At 39.3% G+C, this 21,820-nt stretch overlaps 1 protein-coding gene across 5 annotated transcripts in view; it reads right to left on the reverse strand.

The window, feature by feature from the left end:
• The window catches only part of PTBP3 (polypyrimidine tract binding protein 3), a 49,255-nt gene that overhangs the window by 13,870 nt on the left and 13,565 nt on the right, over positions 1-21,820 (reverse strand). For 4 of the 5 annotated variants that reach the window (XM_015849860.3, XM_015849859.3, XM_015849858.3 and 1 more), the window contains exons 4-9: positions 15,464-15,539; positions 12,561-12,730; positions 8,698-8,844; positions 3,306-3,470; positions 1,532-1,642; positions 808-982 (exon numbers count right to left, since the gene is read on the reverse strand). In XM_015849860.3, coding sequence (XP_015705346.1) covers positions 808-982; positions 1,532-1,642; positions 3,306-3,470; positions 8,698-8,844; positions 12,561-12,730; positions 15,464-15,539 — 844 coding nt within the window. The remainder of the gene's footprint in view (positions 1-807; positions 983-1,531; positions 1,643-3,305; positions 3,471-8,697; positions 8,845-12,560; positions 12,731-15,463; positions 15,540-21,820) is intronic. The other variant, XM_032441358.2, reaches the window with a different exon arrangement.

Genomic DNA, 21,820 nt, shown 5'->3' on the forward strand with positions numbered 1-21,820 from the left:
CTTGTAATAAAATAGGAAGCACAAGTACTGACATGACTCCCAATATCTTTTTATCACATCATTCAGCTATGTGCTATTTGAACACACGTATGGCAGCATAACACAGTAATCTCTTTGATGATTTACACTTACAATAAGTGAATAATAAAGTTGAATAAACAAGCACGCACATGGTGTTTATGCCAAAAAAAAAAGCTTCCCCAAAGTCACTTCAAACAGATAATGCTTTCTCTATGCAATGGAAGTGACTTCTAAAATTTACTACAGGAACTTACTAAAATTTTCTTTTAAAAGGCAACTACAAAATGTAATTGTAATATTTGTGTATTTCTTATGGCTTATTCCTTAAAGTAAGTAGTCATTCTAAAATATCAGCAAACAAGAGCTAGCATACTTTAAAAAGTTTACTTTCAAGAAGCTTTAGGGAATCAGTCAATTTTGGATGGCTGCCACTGACTTTTCTGATATGCAATGCTCATTATATTGCCTTACACGAATGACACAATTCCACACCATCCTAAAGATACAGATTTTGATAATGCTTTTAATTTGCTCATCTGAATATATTCAGATAACCATTTATCTGAACAAGGTTTCAGATACTCATTTATCTAGAACAGGATTTTCTGCTTTCCACACAAACTTTACTGAATCTAACAATCAGTATAATACATAACATGTTCTTTTGTTTATTTGTTTTTAAAAGAATCTGTTACATAGCCTGAGAATACAAATCCTAAGAGTATGCAATATAAAAAGCATAATGATCATAATGCATATCTATCACTAAAAATAAGGGCTTCTTACCAAAGGCAGCCATTACAGCTGGATCTAGGGATAGCTGTCCTTCAGCAGTTGGAAGGTCAAAGCGAGTGAAATCTCTGCTTTTGTCATTGTTGTACTTCACCCTAAGGCTTGTTAACTTGGAGAAATCAATGCGTAATGTGCAGCATGAATTGTAGATATTTCGGCCATTCAGAATCTGGAAACAAATAGTTAAGTTTAGGGAGGAGTAGGAAACACAAGAGAATCAGCCCTGCAGGCCTCAAAGTCAGTGCAGAAGGAGGGTACGATGCACTCCATGCACAGAGCAGCTGCTCCCTGCAGCCCAGGAGAAGCCCATGGCTGTGGGCACTGCAAAGAGCAGATCTTCCTGTGCAGCTGTGAAGAAACCCCTGGTGCAGCTCTGGATGTGGCCTATAGAGGTACAGCCCACAGCACCACTAACACCCCTGCAGGAGCAGGGGCTGAGAGGAGCCCAGAGTGGAGCAGGAGCTGACTGCAGCCCATGGGGAAACCAGTCTGCTCCTGAATGACTACACGCCATCCTGGAGCAGTTCTGTGTGCTATACACATTCTTACACTTGATGGTAGAGTACCACTCTCTTACTATTGAGGGTTGTCAAAGTCATTCTAGTGCAACAAGACAGTTAGAATGAAAGGAAGTCAGTTAGTGAGCAAGCTATCAGTAACGTTATGCATAATGGCCATTTTACATGTGAAACAAACCAGCTGAGTACACTACACTTACCATTTTGGCATAATATGCATTCTCTGGTTCAGCATATTGAATCAAGGCTTGAAACTGATTGTTTCTTGTAAAGGTGACAATCTTCAAGACAAATCCAAACTTACAGAAAATCTGAGAAGAAAGAAATACGGAAATTTCAAGCAATTTCTGCAAATTGATGATCAAACATATCTCTTAAAGGGCTAATGTGTCTACAAATTAATAACATAGATCCACTGTCCTAAGTGGAAGACATAGAAGGAAACAAGGAAGACAAGCACTCACTTGAGCCCCATCCTTTTATTAATTTATAAATGTATCAATTTATAATTGAGTGGTGTTTGATTTACTCCAAAAGCAGACACTGTAGAAAAGTCTTTAAAGGCTGAAATTTTGTATACATATATATATATATATATACATATACACATTCAGAATGAGAGCACGTAATATATGAAACGTCAATTCCATTAACTTTCCACAATAACACAGATAGGTTTCTTTGCAGCACTATGGCTATGTATCACGCACAAAGTGCTGCTTTAATTATAGGACAATGTCCCTTATTATGAACTCCATTTGAGTTCCCTTTTCAAGTGTTACCTAATTTTCAAGACCTATTGCAAAAATAGTTAACCTACCGTTATTGGCCAACTCAAACACTGAAAAATACAGTTTTGATGCATGGAAGTAAATGTTAGTGAGATCAAAGTAATATAATATGAATCTCTTCTTCCACTGTCTGTCAATATCAACAAAACAAGAAAAACAGAACACCAGCAATAACAAAAAGCACACAAGGTTAGATCCAGGAGTCGCTGTTTCATGGATAACTGTGCACTGCTATGCACTGATAGTTAACTGATAGTTTATTCTGAGCACACTAATAGTTTAAAACAATTGACATGCAAGCCGTGTGATTTACTACTGAGTAAATAACATCTGAAGGTATAAACAAAAGTTTAGATCACAAAAGTTTTGACTTCTAAGTGACAACTAGTAGCATACAAACTAATCCATATTGGCTGGGGAGATAAAGGGAAAAAAATGAAGAGGTAAGAGGAAAAAGCAAATGTTGATAATAAGCATTTGAGATGCTAAGTAAAGCAGCAAAAACATCCTTGTCCAGACTGCATCTCCTTGTAAAATATTGATAATCATTTTAAATCACATTAACTCAGGAAAATCATATTAGGGGCATGTTTTCTGTTGCAAAGATTTACTGATATTTATAAAAGCTTCAAGTATGAAATTCTTTGCAATACCTGAAGAAAAATATTTACAAATCCTTGATAACCACAAGCAGAAGTTACAGTAATGTCTTTCACAGCTATAGTCCACTACGATAGTTCTCCTTGAGTAAAGCAAGTGACATTCTAAAAGCTGATGATAGTTTAAAATATTTGACCAAACAACTATACCATACTATATATAAATTCAAAGCAGCAATTTGAGTTTATTATTCCTTCCACAGAATTCTTGCTATGATTTTAACTAAGTTAAAGAACTGTAAACCAAAGAAGAAACAAGCAAAACCAACCAACCAAAACAGAAAAAAGTCATGAAAAGCCAACTAGAAAAGTCCTGTTTAGCTGGATTTTTTTAAAGTAAAACCAGTTCAAGCCTAGATCACTAAATTACAGTAAATCATGTTGGAAGTGGCAGTCTTTATTCAAACTGAGTAATGCAAAACTGAAGATACCTAGGTACTTTAAAAAAAACAAAACCCCACAACTATTTATAGTGGCAACACAGAATCAGATTTTTTTCTATGTGTTTTACCAATTCTTATTACCTGATGCAGCACGTCTAAAGTGACAGGGTAGTAAGCATTTTCTACAATGATTCGAAGAACAGAACTTTGACCTGGACAGAGCCCACCTTCAGCAGGATAAGCACTTGTAACAGCCATGTTTCCACACGGCGCAGCATTCATAGCTTGCAATGCAGCTGGAGCACCCTGAAATCATGACACAGCAGATCACAATTAACATACACACATACAAACTATTTGTGTTTAAACAAAGATCTCTTACAAAAAAAAAAAAAAAAAAAAAAAGCATGTGCATTTAATGTGCAACGTTTATAGGCATATTCCCTCTTTGTAAATGTCTATGGAAGTACAACAACATGGTAATGGATTTCCAACCAGCCTGTAAAGCACAAACTGGTTGGTTTGCTTTATTAGGATTTGATTCTCTTCAGGAACTGAGTTTTGACAAACACAAGCTTAAAGGCGCGCATCCTGTTTTTTCTCTTCCCAGCCACAAAATAACACACCTTTAAATTCACTCACGCCACCTCACAGGAATTTGAGAAGTCTGTATACTCATTTTTGATGGGCTTTTTTCAAAAAGATTTTTGGATTACTTCTAAGAGCCTTGCAGAAAGACGTTTCCAAACATAGTGTTATAACTTGAAGCCATATCTCAGTAATAATCTTCTCTTGGAAGAATGACTAACCATGACACAAGGTGTGGATATTACCGAGTTTCATGTAAGCTTCCAGAATAAACTGTCCCTCAGAGCTGAGCCTAGATATTAACACATCAGTAACGTAATGCTCAGTTGCTAAGCTCTCTAAAATTTAAATAAAATACTCAAGTGAAAGGGTCATAATTGAAAATATATATATTTAAATATATACATATGTATTTTTAAAAGTAGGCAATACTGTTTTTGTAGAGGATGTGACCCATATCATACCTTTGAATCGTGTTGCCTTATTTACTTGTTTTTGCAGGTAACAAACCAACCCAGCAAAGAGACAAATGATATTGACAAATGATAACTTCCATTCCCTTTCTCCTGTACTGAATGGGAAGGGGAGGAAGCAACAGTCAGCAGTGAAGGGAGCAGAAGTGAAAGGAAAGTCTTGCAGGCAGAGGTTTGGGTTGTGTTGGATTTTGGTTTCGTAGTTTGTTTGGTTTTTGTTCTTTTTCTCTTCAGTTCTCACTATCCTACTCTATTTTTAAAGGGCAAAAAATTACGTCCATCTTCCTCAAGTCAAACGAGCTTTATTTGTGATGGCAGCAGATGAGTTGTCAGTATCACAGCTTATGAGTTTCTTCATGATATTTCCTTCTCTTGTCCTGCTGTGGATGGAGTATGCAGCTCAGTGTGCACCTGACAGACTTTCAAGGTTTACACATGACAGGCATATAAATGTGTACTTGAAATCACAGTACCATGGTTACTTTAACAATAATGAAGCTCATGACAGATTTCTAGGTAAACTGATCTTCCAAGTGCAGTTCCTTAAGGTGTAATATGCTGACCATAGAGATCACTATTGCTGAGACAATTCTGCTACATTTTTCCTCTGAATCCTAATGTATTCAGCATATTTCTCCAGAAAACTGTTCATTTTTTAACTGCCGAGTTACAAGCTGAATCACAAGAATCCAGGAAGCACCAGAGCTATAAAGCAGAGAGTAGAACACAAAGCTGGAAGCAGGAGAAATATTTCTAGCTCATTTTGACAGTAAAATGCTGGTAGGTGAGTTCAATTACTCACCGAATCGCTACTCCAAGGATATCTCAAGCTCTTTCAGTTTTTAATACTGCTAATTAACAAGAAATGCTCATTAAAAAAGTATTATTAATGTCAGATTTCTGCTAGAAACCTCATCCAGAAGTCCAATTAGAGAGCAATTAGTCTTTAGAGTAGCTGTCTCTGGAAATATCCCTTAGTCATTTCTTCCCCAACTGTTCAATACTGAATGTAAAACCGATCACACTAGTGCTGTAAAATATAAATAAAACATTAAACATAGGATTTTTTAAACAAATTACGTACTTTCCATTCCAATTCATAAATTCATCATTTAAGAGCTTGCTTTTGTATAGTTCTATGTATTGAGAGATATTACAAATGTCAGCTTGTACAAAGGGCACAAGTAAAAATATAATATGTCCATCAATGGAGCATGGGCATGTAGTTTCTAGAGATCAAAACCCTGACATTATATGACTATTATTAGTACAAATTTCAGCAGATTCAGGTAAATGAATCTAAGCCCTTATCTTGCATTAAGATCCACTAAAAAAGGGCAATAGAGAGTATACTCAGTCAATGCAAACTGAATATATAATTAGACACTTGCGCATCTCCTACTAAACCTTCTCAGTAAAAATTCCCGTTCTTTTCCTTATACAGAAGGCTTGTTCTTTCAAAATGAAGGCACAATCATCCTATGACAAAAGGTCTTTCACACTGTTAGCCTTCAAGATCCCTGATGCAGCGCTCTGCCAGAGAAAAGTTTACATTTGACAAATACCATTAACAAAACAATAACTCATTATCTTATTTTTAAGAACAGGAAGTTATCTAGAATATCTTCATGGAACTGGACATCACAAAGCAATTCCTTCTGACATTACACACAAGAAAACAAAAAGATATCTTGGTGCCAATAAGATAAATACTTTTCAACTGTCTGTGTTTCATATAAGAAAATAATACTAAGAGCTGTTATCTCTACATCTGCAAGACATAATATGCCTCTTAGAAAACAAATATGGCTACATAGCTATTTGCTGAGAATTTATCGCCAACTGTAGGAAAAAGGGGGTTAGGAAATAAGATTAGTATATGCGAGAAAGAAGTTGTAGATAATAGCTTCCATGTACCAACACTTTAGATATATTTGAAAACAGAAAAATAATTTTGCAGCAGTTTTGACTATTTATCAACTGGTAGGAACAGAGAGCTCTGAAGAATTCACTAACTTTATCTGTTAATTCCCAGAAAATTTATGAAGTTCTTAGAATCTACAAAGAGAGAGAGACAGAAGCACTTCTTCCTTCATATTTTATTGTTTGATTTATAATCTGTGGTTCAAAGGAAAAAAGATATTTTTTTCCTTTGGAACATATAAGAGCGCATAATGCTTCCTCCCCAAGAATAAAAGAGTGTATTTAACTGACGCTCTGGAGCAGAATGGGGCAAACAATTTACTCTTCAGCCCTGAATACAAACTGGGACATTTCCAGAAGAACTAGAGAACTTTTTTGCAGTAGGTAATAAACACTACTGTATCTATATTACATCTCATAGGAGAGGGAAATGAGGTTCTCCTGAAAAAGTAAAGTAGAACTTAAGAAAAAGTCCACCATACAAAAAATACAGTGAATAGATTTGCTTCTTCAGAAACATACATCCATGTCAGCTGACTGACCTAGTAGAATGATTCTATTTTGTTTTCTAATTGAGCACAGTCTCAGTCTCACTTTGTGTAAGCAAGACAAGAGCATCCCAAGTCTTTGACCAGCTGAAAATACTATTTAAAAAAAAAAAGTTGTGGTTGAAGGTACCTTCAGAGATTGTCCAGTCCAATATCCTTGCTTCAAAGAAGTCGCCTAGCTTAGATTGCTCATGACTGTTCCCAGTTAAGTTTTAAATGCCTCCAAGGATGAACACTCCATAACATCTCTGAGTAACACATTCCAATGTTTGGCCATGCTCAAAATGAAAAGCTTTTTATTTGCCTGCTTTTTATTTCAGTTTATGAACATGGACTCTTTTCAGAGATGCTCAGTGACAAGAAAAGAGGCTGCCTCACTCCTCTTCAGGTATTAGCACACACTGTAAGATACCCCTGATTTCTCTTCCCCAGACTGAATAAACCCAGCTGTCTCTGCACTTGTATGACAGATACTACAGTTTCTTAACTACCTTCATGGCCTTTTGCTGGACTTACTCCACTACATCTATGTCTTTCTTGTATTGAGGAGTCCAGGAATAGACTCCATATTTGTGTCTCACCAGTGCTGAACAGAGGGGAAGAGTCATTCCCCATCAATCTGAAGGCAGTCCTCTGCTTTCTGCAGATGAGGATGCTGTTGGCCTTCTTTGCTAGAATGAAACACCACTGCCTTACAGTAGAGTCCATGAGCAAACACAGATCATTCTGTAGGCTAGCTAGCTGTTTTCCAACTAGTTGACCCCAACACACAATTGTTGCTCAAGTCTACTCCTTCCCAAGTGCAGGAGTTAGCATCTTCCTTTGTTGAACTTAATCAGATTCTTATCAGTCCATTTCTCCAGCTTGTCTAGTTACCTCTCAAGAATAAGCAGTGCAACCACCTGGGATGTCAAACTCTCCTCCCAGTTCTGCAATTATCATTACCCAAAAACATGCTGAGGATGTGTCCCATGTCATCATTATGAAAATGAAGACCACAGAATCACAGGGTTTGTGGATGGAGGGACACCATCAAGTCCAACCCTCCTACTAAAGTAGGTTCCCTAAAGCAGACTGCACAGGAAAGCAACCAGGTGGGTTTTGATTACCTCCAGAGAAGTAGATCACAGTCTCTCCAGGCAGGTTGATCCTGTGTTCTGTCACCCTCAAAGTGAAGAAGTTCTTCCTCTTATTCAGATGGAACTTCCTGAGTCCCAGGTTGTGCACATTACCCCTTGTCCTGTCACCGGGCACCACCAAAAAGAGCCATCCACTTGACTCCTTCCCTGTAGTTATTACTGCTATAGTTACACTGGTAAGACCCCTCCTCAGTCTTTTGTCAAGACTGAGCAGCCCCAAGTCTTTCAACCTTTCCTCATGTATGGAATGCTCCAGGCTCTCAGTCACCTTTGTGGCTCTCTACTGGACCCTCCCCAGCAGTTCCCTGCCTTTCTTGAACTGGGGAGCCAAGACATAGACACAGAAATATTTCAGATGTGGCCTCATTAGGGCAAAGTGGAGGATCACCTCCCTCACTCTGCTGGCCACGCTCTTTTTAATTCCATTAAATACCATTGACTTTCTTGGCCACAATGGCACACTGCTAGCTCATGGTCAGTCTGCTATGACATCTTTCTGCATATTAAGATAACATCCCTATATTCCTCCAGGGTCACCTGGGCAAGCCTACACCTCTCCTATGACTCCTTTTTTATTAAGTTCTGACAGGAAATACTTGTTCATCCATGCAGGCTTCCTGCCCTCTACACTGGACTTCCTGGCCATGAGGGCGGCCATTCTTGAACTTGAGCTCCTACACAATAATTTTAGAGGTACCGAGTCCCTTTCTGAAACAACTCTCTGTTTAGATTACAACTGACAGAAAAAAAAATATATCCATTATGATATGATCATTAATGTAGTATTTAAGTAGAAAATAATCTGTTCAGTAATGTAAGTTATGTATAATTCTATCTTACTAAATGAAAATATCATACTTACAGACTGAGTAGGTAGACCGTCCGTCTTAAGTTCTCTGTAGTTGGAATACTGAACATACACAGGCTGATTGTGGATGTGAGGCAAAGCAGTAGAGCAGTAGTTCACCATACTAATAGCATTTTCCTCAGAAGCCATTTCCAACAAAGCCTACAAAAGGATTATAACAGTATTCAACATTGCTTTGTTTACAGGAAAGAACAAAACATCAAACCATAACTTATTCCTAATTTCACTCTCATTAGAAAAAGTGTGAAAGTGACTAGGGTACATCTCTTTCACCTTCACACATCACCATAGAGGAGCTTATTGAAAGAGCTTTAAACTAGCTCCAACAGGGAGAGGGGATGAAACAGGGCTCACCAGAGATGAGCCTAGGGGAACAATGCTTGAGCTTGGGGTGACGTAGATGATGCAGCTGAAGTGCATCCACACCAATGCATGTAGCATGGGCAACAAGCAGGAGGAGCTGGAAGCGATTGTGCATCAGGAGAACTATAACCTAGGTGCTATTACCGAAACATGGTGGGACAGCTACCATGACTGGAGTGCTGCGATAGGTGGTTACAAGCTGTTCAGAAGAATTAGACGAAGAGGGAAGTGTGGTGGTGTGGCCCTTCATATTAAAGACTGTTTTGACGTTGAAGAGCTTGGGGTTGGGAATGATAAAGTGGAGTGTCTGTGGGTAAGGATCAGGGGGAAGGCCTGTAGAGGCAACATGTTGGTGTGGGTCTGCTATAGAACGCTTAATCAGGATAAAGAGATGGATGAGGCATTCTATGAACAGTTTGTGGAAGTTGCACAATTGCCAGCACTTGTTCTTATGGGAGACTTCAACTTCCCTGATTTATGTTGGGAATATAACACAGTGCAGAGGAAGCAATCCAAGAGGTTTCTACAGTGTGTGGAAGAGAGCTTCCTTACACAGCTGGTACATGAGCCTACCAGGGGTGGTGCCCTTCTAGACCTGCTCTTCACTAACAGTGAAGGACTGGTGGGTGATGTGAAGGTTGGGGACTGTCTTGGGCAGAGCAACCATGAAATTCTAGAATTCTCTGTTCCTGGAGATATCAGAAGGGTGACTATCAAAACTGCTCCCTTGAACTTCCAGAGGGTGGACTTTGACCTGCTCAGGAGCTTTTTGCAGGGGTCCCTTGGGAGTTGCTCCTTAAGGGTAAAGGGGTCCAGGAAGCCTGGATGCTCCTCAAGATGGAAATCTTGAAAGCACAAGAATGGGCTGTCCCTGAATGCTGTAAGGCAAGCCATAAGGGAAGAAGACCAGTGTGGATGAACCAGGAACTACTGTTGAATCGTTGAGACTCCAGAAGAAAAAGAGTCTGTCCTCTGGAAGCAGGGACACGCTACTTGGGGAGATTACAAGGAAGTTGGTAAGGTATGCAGGGAGGAAGTTAGGAAGGCAAAAGCCCAGATTGAACCCTGACTGGCCACTACAGTAAAAGAGAATAAGAAAACGCTCTACAAATATATCAGTGGTAAGAAAAGAACCAAGGAAAATATCCATCCTTTACTTAACGCACTGGGGAATGTGACCACTGAAGACAAGGAGAAGGCTGAGGTCCTCAGCGTCTTCTTTACATCTGCTTTAATGGGCAAGCCAGTTATCCTCAGGGCACTTTATGCCCTGATCTGGAAGCCTGGGAAGGAACACAGAATACACCCCTAGTGATTCAGATGGAGACAGTTAAAGAGCTCCTCCTCTACCTGGATTGTTACAAGTCCAGGGGACTGGATGGGCTCCACCCTCGGGTGCGGAGGGAACTTTCAGGGGTGATTGCTGAGCTACTCTCTGCCATCTACCAGCACTCCTGGTTAACTGGAGAGGTCCCGGAGGATTGGAGGCTTGCCGATGAGACTCCCATCTACAAGAAGGGCCTTAGGGAAGATATGGGGAACTACAGGCCCATCAGCCTGACCTTGGTACCAGGGAAAGTTATGGAACAAATCGTCTTGGGTGAGATCACACAGCATGTACATGGCATCCAGGGGATCAGGCCCAGCCAGCATGGGTTCATGAAAGGCAGGTCATGCTTGAACAACCTCCCATGGTCTGGACAGATATACCCTCCTTTGGGTAAGGAACTGGCTAGAGGGCTGTGCCTAGCGGGTAGTGGTTAATGGAGTTAAGTCCAGCGGGTGACCCATTACAAGTGGTGTCCCCCGGGGGTCGATACTGGGGTCCATCTTGTTTAGTATCTTCATTGATGACCTAGTTGAGGGAATTGAGTGTACCCTCAGTAAGTCTGCAAATGACACCAAGTTGGGAGGTGGTGTTGATCTGCCTGAGGGTAGGGAGGCCCTTCAGAGGGATCTGGAAAGGCTGGATCACTGGGCTAAGGTGAATGGCATGAGGTTCAACAAGGCCAAATGAAGGGTCCTGCACTTTAGCCACAATAACCCTATGCAGAACTATAGGCTTGGGGCAGAGTGGCTGGATGACTGCGAAGAGGAAATGGACCTGGGGGTGTTGGTTGATGCTCTGCTGAACATGAGCCGACAGTGTGCCCAGGTGGCCAAGAGGGCCAATGGCATCCTGGCCTATATAAGAAATAGTGCGGCCAGCAGGAGAAGAGAGGTGGTCATCTCCCTGTACTCAGCTCTGGTGAGGCCACACCTCAAGTTCTGTGTTCAGTTTTGGGCCCCTTACTACAGGAAAGACACTGAGGCCCTGGAATATGTCCAGAGGAGGGCAACGAAACTGGTGAGGGGTCTGGAGCACAAATCTTATGAGGAGCGGCTGAGGGAGCTGGGATTGTTTAGTCTGGAGAAGAGGAGGCTCAGGGGAGACCTCATTGTACTCTACAACTTTCTGAAGGGAGGTTGTGATGAGGAGGGGCTTGGCCTCTTCTCCCAGGCAACAAACAGGATACGAGGAAATGGCCACAAGTTGTATCAGATGAGGTTTAGATTAGACATAAGGAAAAACTTTTTCTCTCAGATAGTGGTCAGGCACTGGAATAGCTGCCCAGGGAGGTGGGGGAGTCACCGTCCCTGGCAGAGCTCAAGAGGCATCTGGATGAGGAGCTAGGAGATCTGGTTTAGTGGCTTGTTGTAGCTATGGTAACAGGAGGATGGTTGGACTAGATGATCTTGTAGGTCCTTTCCAACCTTCTGACTCTATAGTGCTACATTAAAAGGTATTCATTTATGCAAGTTTGTGGAGATACTTTATTTCAATCTCTGAATAGACTTCTACATTTTAAGTATGATATACTATTAAAGAAGAATTGGAGTAAGTACGATGTATGGAAAGACATGCTAATAAAAAAATCATTGCTAACAAATTTATTAGAATCCTGAATACGAGCATTATTGCTTAGGTTGCAAATGCATACTCTGATTGAAGCAGTAGGAAGAGGACACTGAATATCTATTGGTTTCTGCACAATATTATCCCAGTCCAGTGCTGTAGACTATCATTATTTTTAGGATTTCAGTGTTTATACATGATGTAAATTACCCATCACCTAAAAGTTTGTTTAGGGAAAAACAAACAAAAAACAAACAATTTCACATAAAAAAAATAATTTCCATGTTAATTATTTTATCGAGCTGATAATTTCAAGACAGCTGTCAACATAAATAGTAGCAAAGTAGTTCTCCATCATCTTATGTTCTTACATAAGATGCATGTTTGTGACTAATGGCAACAAGTTTCTAGATCATTATGTAATCAGAAAACATATGAAAATAAATTAATAACAAGTCATTTTTCCAATTGAAAAAAATGAAAATTTTGAGCCATGGATGAAATACTTGGACATCACTGCAATCATTTCAGTCAAACACAGTATGAAAAGCATTATAGAAATGAATGACAGCAACAGGCTTGCTGTTATAATTGTTACCTGACTTCTTCCTCTTAGAATCAATACATTGGTTACTTTGCCAAAAGGGAGTCCTAATGAAATGACATCTGCTTCAGTGGCATCACCCGGAATTTTACGAAGATGAAGGACACGAGAAGGTGAGCAAAGTGATTTCACTTCTTTAGGTTTCTTGTCGTCATCCCTATCACCTAAAGTGTTTTAGGAAAGAAATGGACAAACAAGAAAACTTAATATGCAGTATGAATTCCAAAACCTAAATGGGAGAAACTGCTGTCTCAGTACCAACATTAACTGTTTTCTATAGCTTTTTGTATTCTAAGAAAGGTCAGCTCATATATAAACCACTGGCTGTTTAAAAAGGTTCCCTTCACCTTTTCCAAAACTCCACAATAAATGTGAGGTCCTTTCACTTTCCTTTTTCCTTCTCTTTCATTTCCCTGTCTTCTGTTGGCTTTTGTTTGAAGTCTTGCAACTGGAGATGCTAGACACTTCTTTCCAAACACGCATGAAAGATATTTACAAAAAGTTAATTACATGAGAGGGACAAGTTAGTAGTAACCGGGAGCCGATACATTCATTGTTTTATTACTAACTTATCTTCCTGCATTGTTAGTTCTTCAGCCAGACTTGGCTGCTACCTCAAATAATTAACAACAGTAACAACAGCAACGCTAAAGAAAGACTGCTGTCCATATGACTAAGTTTAAAAGAATTCCCTTTGAAAAGGATACACAGCAGTGAAGCATGAAATCCGTACAGATTGATGGCTTTTTAATTGGCTTTTTTATCATTATTTTTTAATTTGCCTATTTGAATCCTGTAGCAGGTAAGTAACCAACAGTCACTTTCCATGGAGTTGATTCACAGTCCTTGAGAGCATTTTTAAGCAGAACACCACAACTAAAACTGGCATATTTTTCTATCACAATGAAGTAATAACTGTTGAAGTAATAAAATTGAGGTTCACCAGCCAATCTACAGATCCTAGTAATAGATACTCCAGGAGTAAGACACGGTGGTACAAGAGACTTGAAAAAATACCCCAAAACATGAGGGAAGACACCACATTGGTACCTGAATTTAAAGTCTAACTGCATGCTACTAAAATATACTAGCTTTTGTTTTGTCTTCCTCCTATTTATGTGCTACAAACAACTTGCTATTGTATGCTCTCTGTGCATTCTAGAAAATATGAAAAAGTGGCAAGCTTGCTGTGGAGGAGATTTTAAGACAAATATACTAAACATGTATCAGTGCAAAGCCAGGACACAGTATATTAGTGTTAAACCCTAATGATCTGTACTATTTTGTTAGATGTAATTATAAGGTTCAAAAAGGACAGGATGAAGTCCTTGACTTCATTAAGCTGGGTACTGCTTGACTATATAAAGGAGTAAATGAAACCTAAAAAAGATATTGCCTTTAAGATGAGTGTTTCTTGCAAGAGTGATCTCTTGTGGGTTCTGAATCATTACTGAAGGTGACAAGATGGAACTAAGTGGAAAGCACAGCATTATCTCCCTGCATCTTGCCTGTTACAGGAGTTCACTGATCAGGCATACAGCAAAAAAGGACAGTACTTAACAGAACAATTTCAGCCTGTGTGTGCGCAGTGTACATCATCCATTTTACCATCTACCCATTAGCAAGTACATGTTAATGACTTACATCTGGCCTAAAAATGTCATACGTATCTTTTCTGTAATGCTGTAAATACACCGAGTTTTGTGGAATTTGAGTTAAGTCACTAAATTAGTGATAGAACCTAGCCTTCCTTCCATCCCAAACACAAAGACCTCAGCACACTTCAAACTGTATTTCTATCTCTAGCTATTGCCTGATATGAATCTTGATAATTCACTTGGATTTACTGGCACCTAAACTTCAAAATGGATTCAATATTCTTCAATGGGCCAATGATGGCCCAGGGTCATCACGTCACCTCTTTGGAATTCCACACTCAATTGGGTAAAAACAGAAAATAGATATTCATAAGGGAAGCCTTTAAACAAAATTCAATAGCATTTAGAAACCCTGGAAGTCACTATGAAGTATCAGTGATGACACTGATAATTAATAAAAGACAAATGAACCAAATACAAATATATATTCTTTGCCAGCTGGCAAGTTCTTACAAAAAATATTATCTACACAGGCCTGAAATATCTTTCAGCTATTACATGACTGAATTCCAGACTGATGCAGTTTCACAACAAGCAGAAGCCTCTGAATGTCATACTAAACTAACAGAACTATGAACAACCCAACATGTGCAAATAAGAAATAGAAAAGATGAATGTTCCGATTAGCTCCTTTGTCTCTCCCTTAATCTTATTTCCCATTGGAAACACAGCAAGCAGTCCTTAAATGCTTACAAAGAGGTTGTTTGCTCTGCCCCTTGCACCCCTACAAAATCAGATACTGATGGATCAGATACTGCTGCTCAAGAAGTCCTAGAAGAGGGGTAGATAGCATGAACAAGAACATTTAAGGGAACCAACTCAAATGTTTATCATAAATCCACACAACATGCCTTATACCCCACTAAATTGACACCACTACAAGGTATTCATCTTCTAGCTATGTAGCCCAGACTGTATTGAACACTTTAGAATAAATTCCTTTAAGTTCCCAACTATAGAAAGAACAGGTGTTAGAGTATCTCCACAGAAGGTTACTAGCCTGATCACAATTACACTTAATTGGTATTTCTTGGCCCATACCAACAAATCAGCTTTAGAGCTGCAATTGAGCAAAACAGGGTAGACTCCAGTGCCTCTAAGAGTCACTTTACCCAGTTCAGGACTGGTGAGGCTGTTAACTGTGACAATTAAGAACTAACTAAGTAAATAAAAGTACAGAGAAATACAAACATTGTTGAAGAAGAACTGTGATAAAAATACATTTTTTCCTACAGGTACCTGTAGCTTGAGTAGAAGTGCTCATGGTACGAGACCTTCCACTGACATTAGCCGAAAGCGAATTGTCAAGTTCATGCTGAAAAACAAAAAACAGCTTTACTGGTAAATGCTGTTACAGAGGAAAAGCCAGATAAAAAAAAACTTAACAACTCCTTCCCAAGAGCATCTCCTTTTTATGTGTAATATGCACTATTGCTGTAAATTTATTTTTCAGTAAAACAGTGCTAACAATACAACAGTTCATTCTATCTCATTATGTTAGTTAGCGAGTTCAGACATGTTACACTTAATCTCTGATTATTTATCCTACTATTGTTTATGTTTTAAAGGATTAACAAATGTTTGTTAAAAGAAATTAGCTAGTTGCAGGCTCTGAGTCTATGTTCAACTTTGCTTCCAGATACAAATATCCACAGTGATCAGCAGTTGCGCTGACCTCAGAACACCAGCTTGCAACATTTTCAATATACATGTAACAGGTTTTTTAAACTTAATCATCAGCCAAAGCATTTGACAGTGGATATCCTTCCTGTACTTGCAAAAAAATAAAATAAAGCAGTGAAAAAATACATGCTTTAAGAATATGGAGAATCTGTGGCTCTAACCACTAACAGAGAAGAGTTTGAGCAACACAGATTCTTTATCCAAAAATGCCAAATTCAGCATGCCAGACTTAACTGGCAACTGGGCACTGATTTTAGCTATTAGGTTTACTCTAGTATGCCAGTAAAGCATCATCTCTTTCACATCACAGTTCCTCAAAATGCCAGAAAGATGCTTCCTAAGACAATGAGCGTTCTTGAAATTTGCAGTACACTGTTCTGTGAGAGTATTTACATGAAAAAAATAAAATAAAAAAAAAATTGAGACTAAGGGACATAAACTAGAAAATGAAGTAAGCAGATCCAGAAAGTACATTATCACTTTGGCGGAAGGACAAGCTTCTATTGCCCTTGCCCCAGTATTCTCACCAGCTCCATAAAAAAAGCAGCTTGTGCTGCATCAGTTCTGGTGCCCAGGAGATTCTTTATAAGATGATTCAACCCTCCACTAGTGAGTTTCAGCAGTATGAATCAAGTTATTAAGTTTATCAGCTGAAAGCAAAATCCAGAGCAAGGGAAGGGGCAAGGAGAGATGTCTCTATGAAGACATCCTTTTGGTAGCAGTAAGCCACTGTACTGGTTGGCATGCATTGCAGAAGCATTTGCCATTGAGGACTGATTATAAACTGTGCATAAAGAAGCTGTTTGGTTCTTTTTGTTCTTGCAGTTTGCCATGGATTCCAGCTGCTTCTCCCATGTTCCCAGAATCATAGAATGGTTTGGGTTGGAAGAGACCTTTAAGATCACCTAATTCCAACCCCCTGATACATGCAGGGACATCTCCCTCTATACCAGGTTGCTCACAGCCCCATCCAGCCTGGTCTTGAACACCTCCAGGGTGGGAGCATCCACAGCATTGCTGGGGAACTTGTTCCAATGACTCACCATCCTCACAGTAAATATTTTCTTCTTAATATCTAGTCTAGAACTACTCTCTTCCAGTTTAAAGCCATTTCCCATCATCCAGTCACTATATGTCCCTCTCCAGCTTTCCTCTGGACCCCCTTCTGATATCAGAAAACTGCTCTGTCTGAGTTAGGGTGGTGAAAAAACTTCTCAGGCAAAGTTGGCTGCTCATAAAACATCACACGTGTTAGAGTAAGGATTAAAACAAGACTGTTTTCATCCCTGTCAATGGTTTATGGGCTGGCTCGGCCCAGTTCCATGACCAGTGGGGCAGAGGGATTTCACAAAATCTGCGCTTCTGGAAAACTAAATATGGTATTGGAAGGCAAGATAACACACTATAATACAATTTAACTAGAATTGAAGCTAATAAATCAAATAAAATAAGAGAAAGACTGCCCAAAAGGCTGAAGGCCACACACTAATACTGAAGTAATGCACGCAACTGGGACAAGCAGCAGTGAGGAAAGGCAAAGGAAAAGAGACATCCCATGACCTTGCCAGGAGTTATATCTCCTGTACACTGCATCTCTTCCTTGACAGCTGGAAGTCTCATGGGCCCACCAAGTTAGAAATAATTCACCCTGTGTTGCCAGTCCAAGTCTATTTGAGCCACCTTAATTCTGGCAGCTCGGTCTACATAATGGTTGTTTTATTGTTCTTTAGTAACCCAACTCTTGGGCAACTGAACACCTATAAGGCGCACATTTACAACCATATTCTTTATTCAGGCAGCAATGTCTTTCCACAGTTCAGCAGCCCAAATAGGTTTACCCCTTCTTTGCCAGTTATTTTGCTCTCACTGTTGTAACCACCCCAAAAGGCATTTGCCATCATCCATGAGTCAGTATAAATCACAGAATCACCAAGGTTGGAAAAGACCTAAAAGATCATCCAGTCCAACCACACACCTATTACCAATAGCTCCCACTAAACTATGTCTCTCAACACAACATCCAGTCTTTCCTTGAACACCCCCAGGGTCAGTGACTCCACCCCCTCCCTGGCAGTCCATTCCAGTGCCTGACCACCCTTTCTGTCATCCCCATCACCAAAAGGGTTTTAGGAAAGAAATGGGCAAACAAGGAAACTTATTATTACGAATGCCAAAACCTAAATGGGAGAAACTGCTGTCTCAGTACCAACATTAACTGTTCTCTATAGCAATAAGGTCTCCCCTGAGCCTCCTCCACGCTGAACATTCCCAGCTCCTTCAGCCTCTCCTCATATGGCCTGTGCTCCAGACCCCTCACCAGATTTGTTGTCCTTCTTAATAAATCTGCATCCTTTGTAGGCTATTCCATGAATGCAGCTTCCTTTAGCAAGGAATTCCATATTGCTTGTGGAATTGTGCTGCAAACCAGATCAAGGAAACAATTCCAAGTTATTGACACACATGCACATGGGCATATAAAATAACCTAGTCTGCAGAAGTATATACTACAGCTCTGCAGAACTGCAGAGAGCTATAGCTCACTGCTGCATAGAATGAACTGCTCCAGGAAGAAGGACTAATCATTCCAATGAAAAGTGTAATCACAGCATTCAGTGGTGACATGTGCCTGCACCTGAGCAGATGCATCATTGAACCAGCATCACTCAACACAGCTGCATGTATTCTACCTGTTCTCTGATAGCCATTAACTTAAGAATATAGGTAGCCCTGACATTGAAAGCTCTCTTAACCCACAAGGTCATCACCTTGTCAGCCGTTCTACTTGATCTAACAAAGGTGTTGAGTCTCTTACAATAGTGGAAACAGTCATCATTAAAAATGTACAACTATTTGGGATGAAAATTCTTTCAAAGTGAAGATTTAAGGTGAAGTACAGTGTTATCAGTGTCAAAATAAAAACATTTCAAAGAAAATGGAAGTTAAACTAATAGAAATTTCAAGGTGATATATTTGCATGAAAAATAAACACAGAGAAAGATGACATTTCAATATGCTGAAATGGAAGAAAATTATAGGTAGTCATCACAAACAGGCAAACCTTCCTTCCTCCACTGCAAAGTTCCCTCCCAAACACATTTGCTCAACAGCCTGATCATCAGACACCATCAAAGAAAGTTGTTTTAGCACAGATACCTGCTCTCCTGTAGGCTTGAATTCTCAGTGGTTCTTTTAGCAACACAGCGAGCTCTCCTGTCTCTGTTATCAATTATTGAAGTTCCTTGCTACACCAGTAACAAGATACAGTACACTCTTAAAGTCATGCCATAGTAATTATATATATTTAAAAAAAAGACAAAAAGAGGGAATAAAAAATAACCAAAGTATTAGCTTTGTTGATCTCATTACAAAAAGACAAAGGTTTCTCTTCAGAAGAAGAGATTTAGTATCAAATAATTAGTGAAGCTGAGACAACGTACACTGCTGAAGCATGAAGTTGCTATAACAAAGTTTCTAGGGGCAGATGCCATACTGAAGTTGAAGCTACCATGCAGACTTCTAAGAAGCCCTAAACAAACAGCATGAAGTACTTAGCTACAATTTCAACGTCAGTAGTTTCAAGAACTGTACACAGAATAGTTCTGAAAACTGTCCCATTGCATTTCTCATTTGAGACCGTGCCAACCAGCATGACACGTAATATTGCACAATATACACCTAGGCCATTTACCCACTTTGCTGCATGAACAACTCACATTAAAAATGCTACATGCCTTTAGTGTACAACATAGAAGACACAAGAATTACTAAACAAATTGATACTGAGAAATTCTTCCACGCTCAGTTGTTTTCACCAAGCATAGCCAAAGTGCATAAAAATGAAGTGTTTTGAGTTTCAGTTTATGATCCCTGCTGCAGGGAGCAAGTAACAGAGGGCTTCTTGGGAAGAGAAAGTACCAAGTGACTCATCTGGGATCCTGCTGGGTGAAGGAGGTGTCACCATGCTGCCCAGGGGCAAGATGGCTGAGGGTGTGTTTGCTGTGTGCATCTACTCCTTCACAGCAGTGAAAATGCAACAAAACACTAACCATCAAAAAAGACTTTTTTTATCTTCCATATCTAGAAAATATATCAGTTATTTCAGATAACAATGACTAACATGTTACCTTCTGCCTTCTAAAGCAGACAATGAGAAACAGATAAGCAATGCTTTCACTAAGCACTTAAAGCACAGGGAATGCAGCTGAATGAGCTGACAGCATTCCTGGCTGTGACACATACATCATTCACGATGTGGGAGGAGCCAGCCTCACCGACACTGGCATCAGCTGGCTGAGATAACTGCAGCAGTGCTCTTGGTAACATTCAAGCCTTTAAATCTTGGCCAAGCTCAGATGACACTACCATTAGCAACTAAGTTCCTATTACTCTCACCTTACTTAAATAACTACCTGCAGTGGATCATTTCTTTTGTTTTAATTAATGTTGCTAGAAATATTAACTAGCAAATGTCATCATTGTTTTTTCCAAGAGCAAGTGTTTTTCAAGAATACTGGCATCACATCTTCTTTTTGCTTGCTTTTAATTATTAAAACATTGAAGTTAAGGTGCTATAACTTGAGAGATATTAGAACACTCCAAAGTAGATGTGACTGTTCATGTTTCATGTGCTGCTGCTGCCTCCACCCTTTCAAGTGCCCTTAATTTTCCTCTACTAACCAGGAAAATGAAGCTAGCATGACTAACAGATTAGACTACAGAGCACTGCCAAATTATTCATGCACCGTAAAACACTTCAGGGTTACTGCTGTCAAATTAACCTCAAATAAGTGCTGCTTAGATTGCCAGTAGTACAACATCAGCAACAACAAAAATGCTCTTACTAAATATTCTATTACTGTGTAAGCATCAAAATAAAGAAAATAATAATTGGCCTTTTTAAAATCAGATATATATGTCTGTAGTGAATATAAGTGTTCTCCTTTCTGCTTCGGGCTTAAAAATACTAAATCACAAGACTATAAATCAGTTACTCTCTTCATCAAACCAGAATGCAGTTACAATTATCACAGAACCACAGGATAGTTGGGTTGGAAGGAACCTAAAAGCCCATTGAGATTCAGCCCTCTGCCAGTCTGGTTGCCACCCAGTAGATGAGGCTGCCCAAGGCCACATCCAACCTGGCTTTGAGGACCTCCAGGGATGGGGCAGCAACATCTGAAAACTATATGGGTGATAGTGACAATGGAATGAGCTTTACATCAGATGAAACAAGCAGCCTAGAATAGAGCTTCAGCTGCTGCCTGCTTTTGCCATTAATTCCAACTTGCATTTTGTGCCCTGTGAGAAAGAAAAATAATTTAAAGCTGTAAAAATTTATAGTGATTTCATTCAGGGGCACAAACCATTCCTCCTTTCCCAAAGCACACCAAATATGCTATGTCCACTTAAGGCTAAACATTAAACACTTTTTTCTTCCATTTTCCAGCTTTTTTCAGTGTGCCGGCCTACTAACAATATTTGGTGAGGCTGCCAATATTGTATTTCATTTGTTTGTCAGGTTTCCAGAGGTTAATTCTGAAAATAATTTTTATTCATTTATTCCTATGTGCATACAAATAACACTTCTATTGAATCAAAATTGTGTTTATTATTTAAAGATAAGTATTCTGCAAAGTTCTTAGCCTGAAATCCCATAGCAAACCAATATACAGGGAAACTGAAAGTACCACATCTGGGTTCTAAACTGTATTCAAACCTGGCAGCGTAATAGAAGCATGATGACCAGTAAGAATCCTAACTGGTTAACTGTTAACTCCCAGTGCATCTGCAACAATGACTGGAGCTCCAGAAGTAGAAAACAAGCCAATCAACTTTGCATGGAAAGCACCAATTGTATTTTAAAGGAATTAAAGGAATCCTATATAGTTTCTATCACTTAAATTATTAACAGAC

The sequence above is a fragment of the Coturnix japonica genome, chromosome Z (assembly GCF_054131305.1).
Source record: "Coturnix japonica strain WE chromosome Z, WE-NBRP24, whole genome shotgun sequence".
Classification (NCBI taxonomy): Eukaryota; Metazoa; Chordata; class Aves; order Galliformes; family Phasianidae; genus Coturnix; species Coturnix japonica.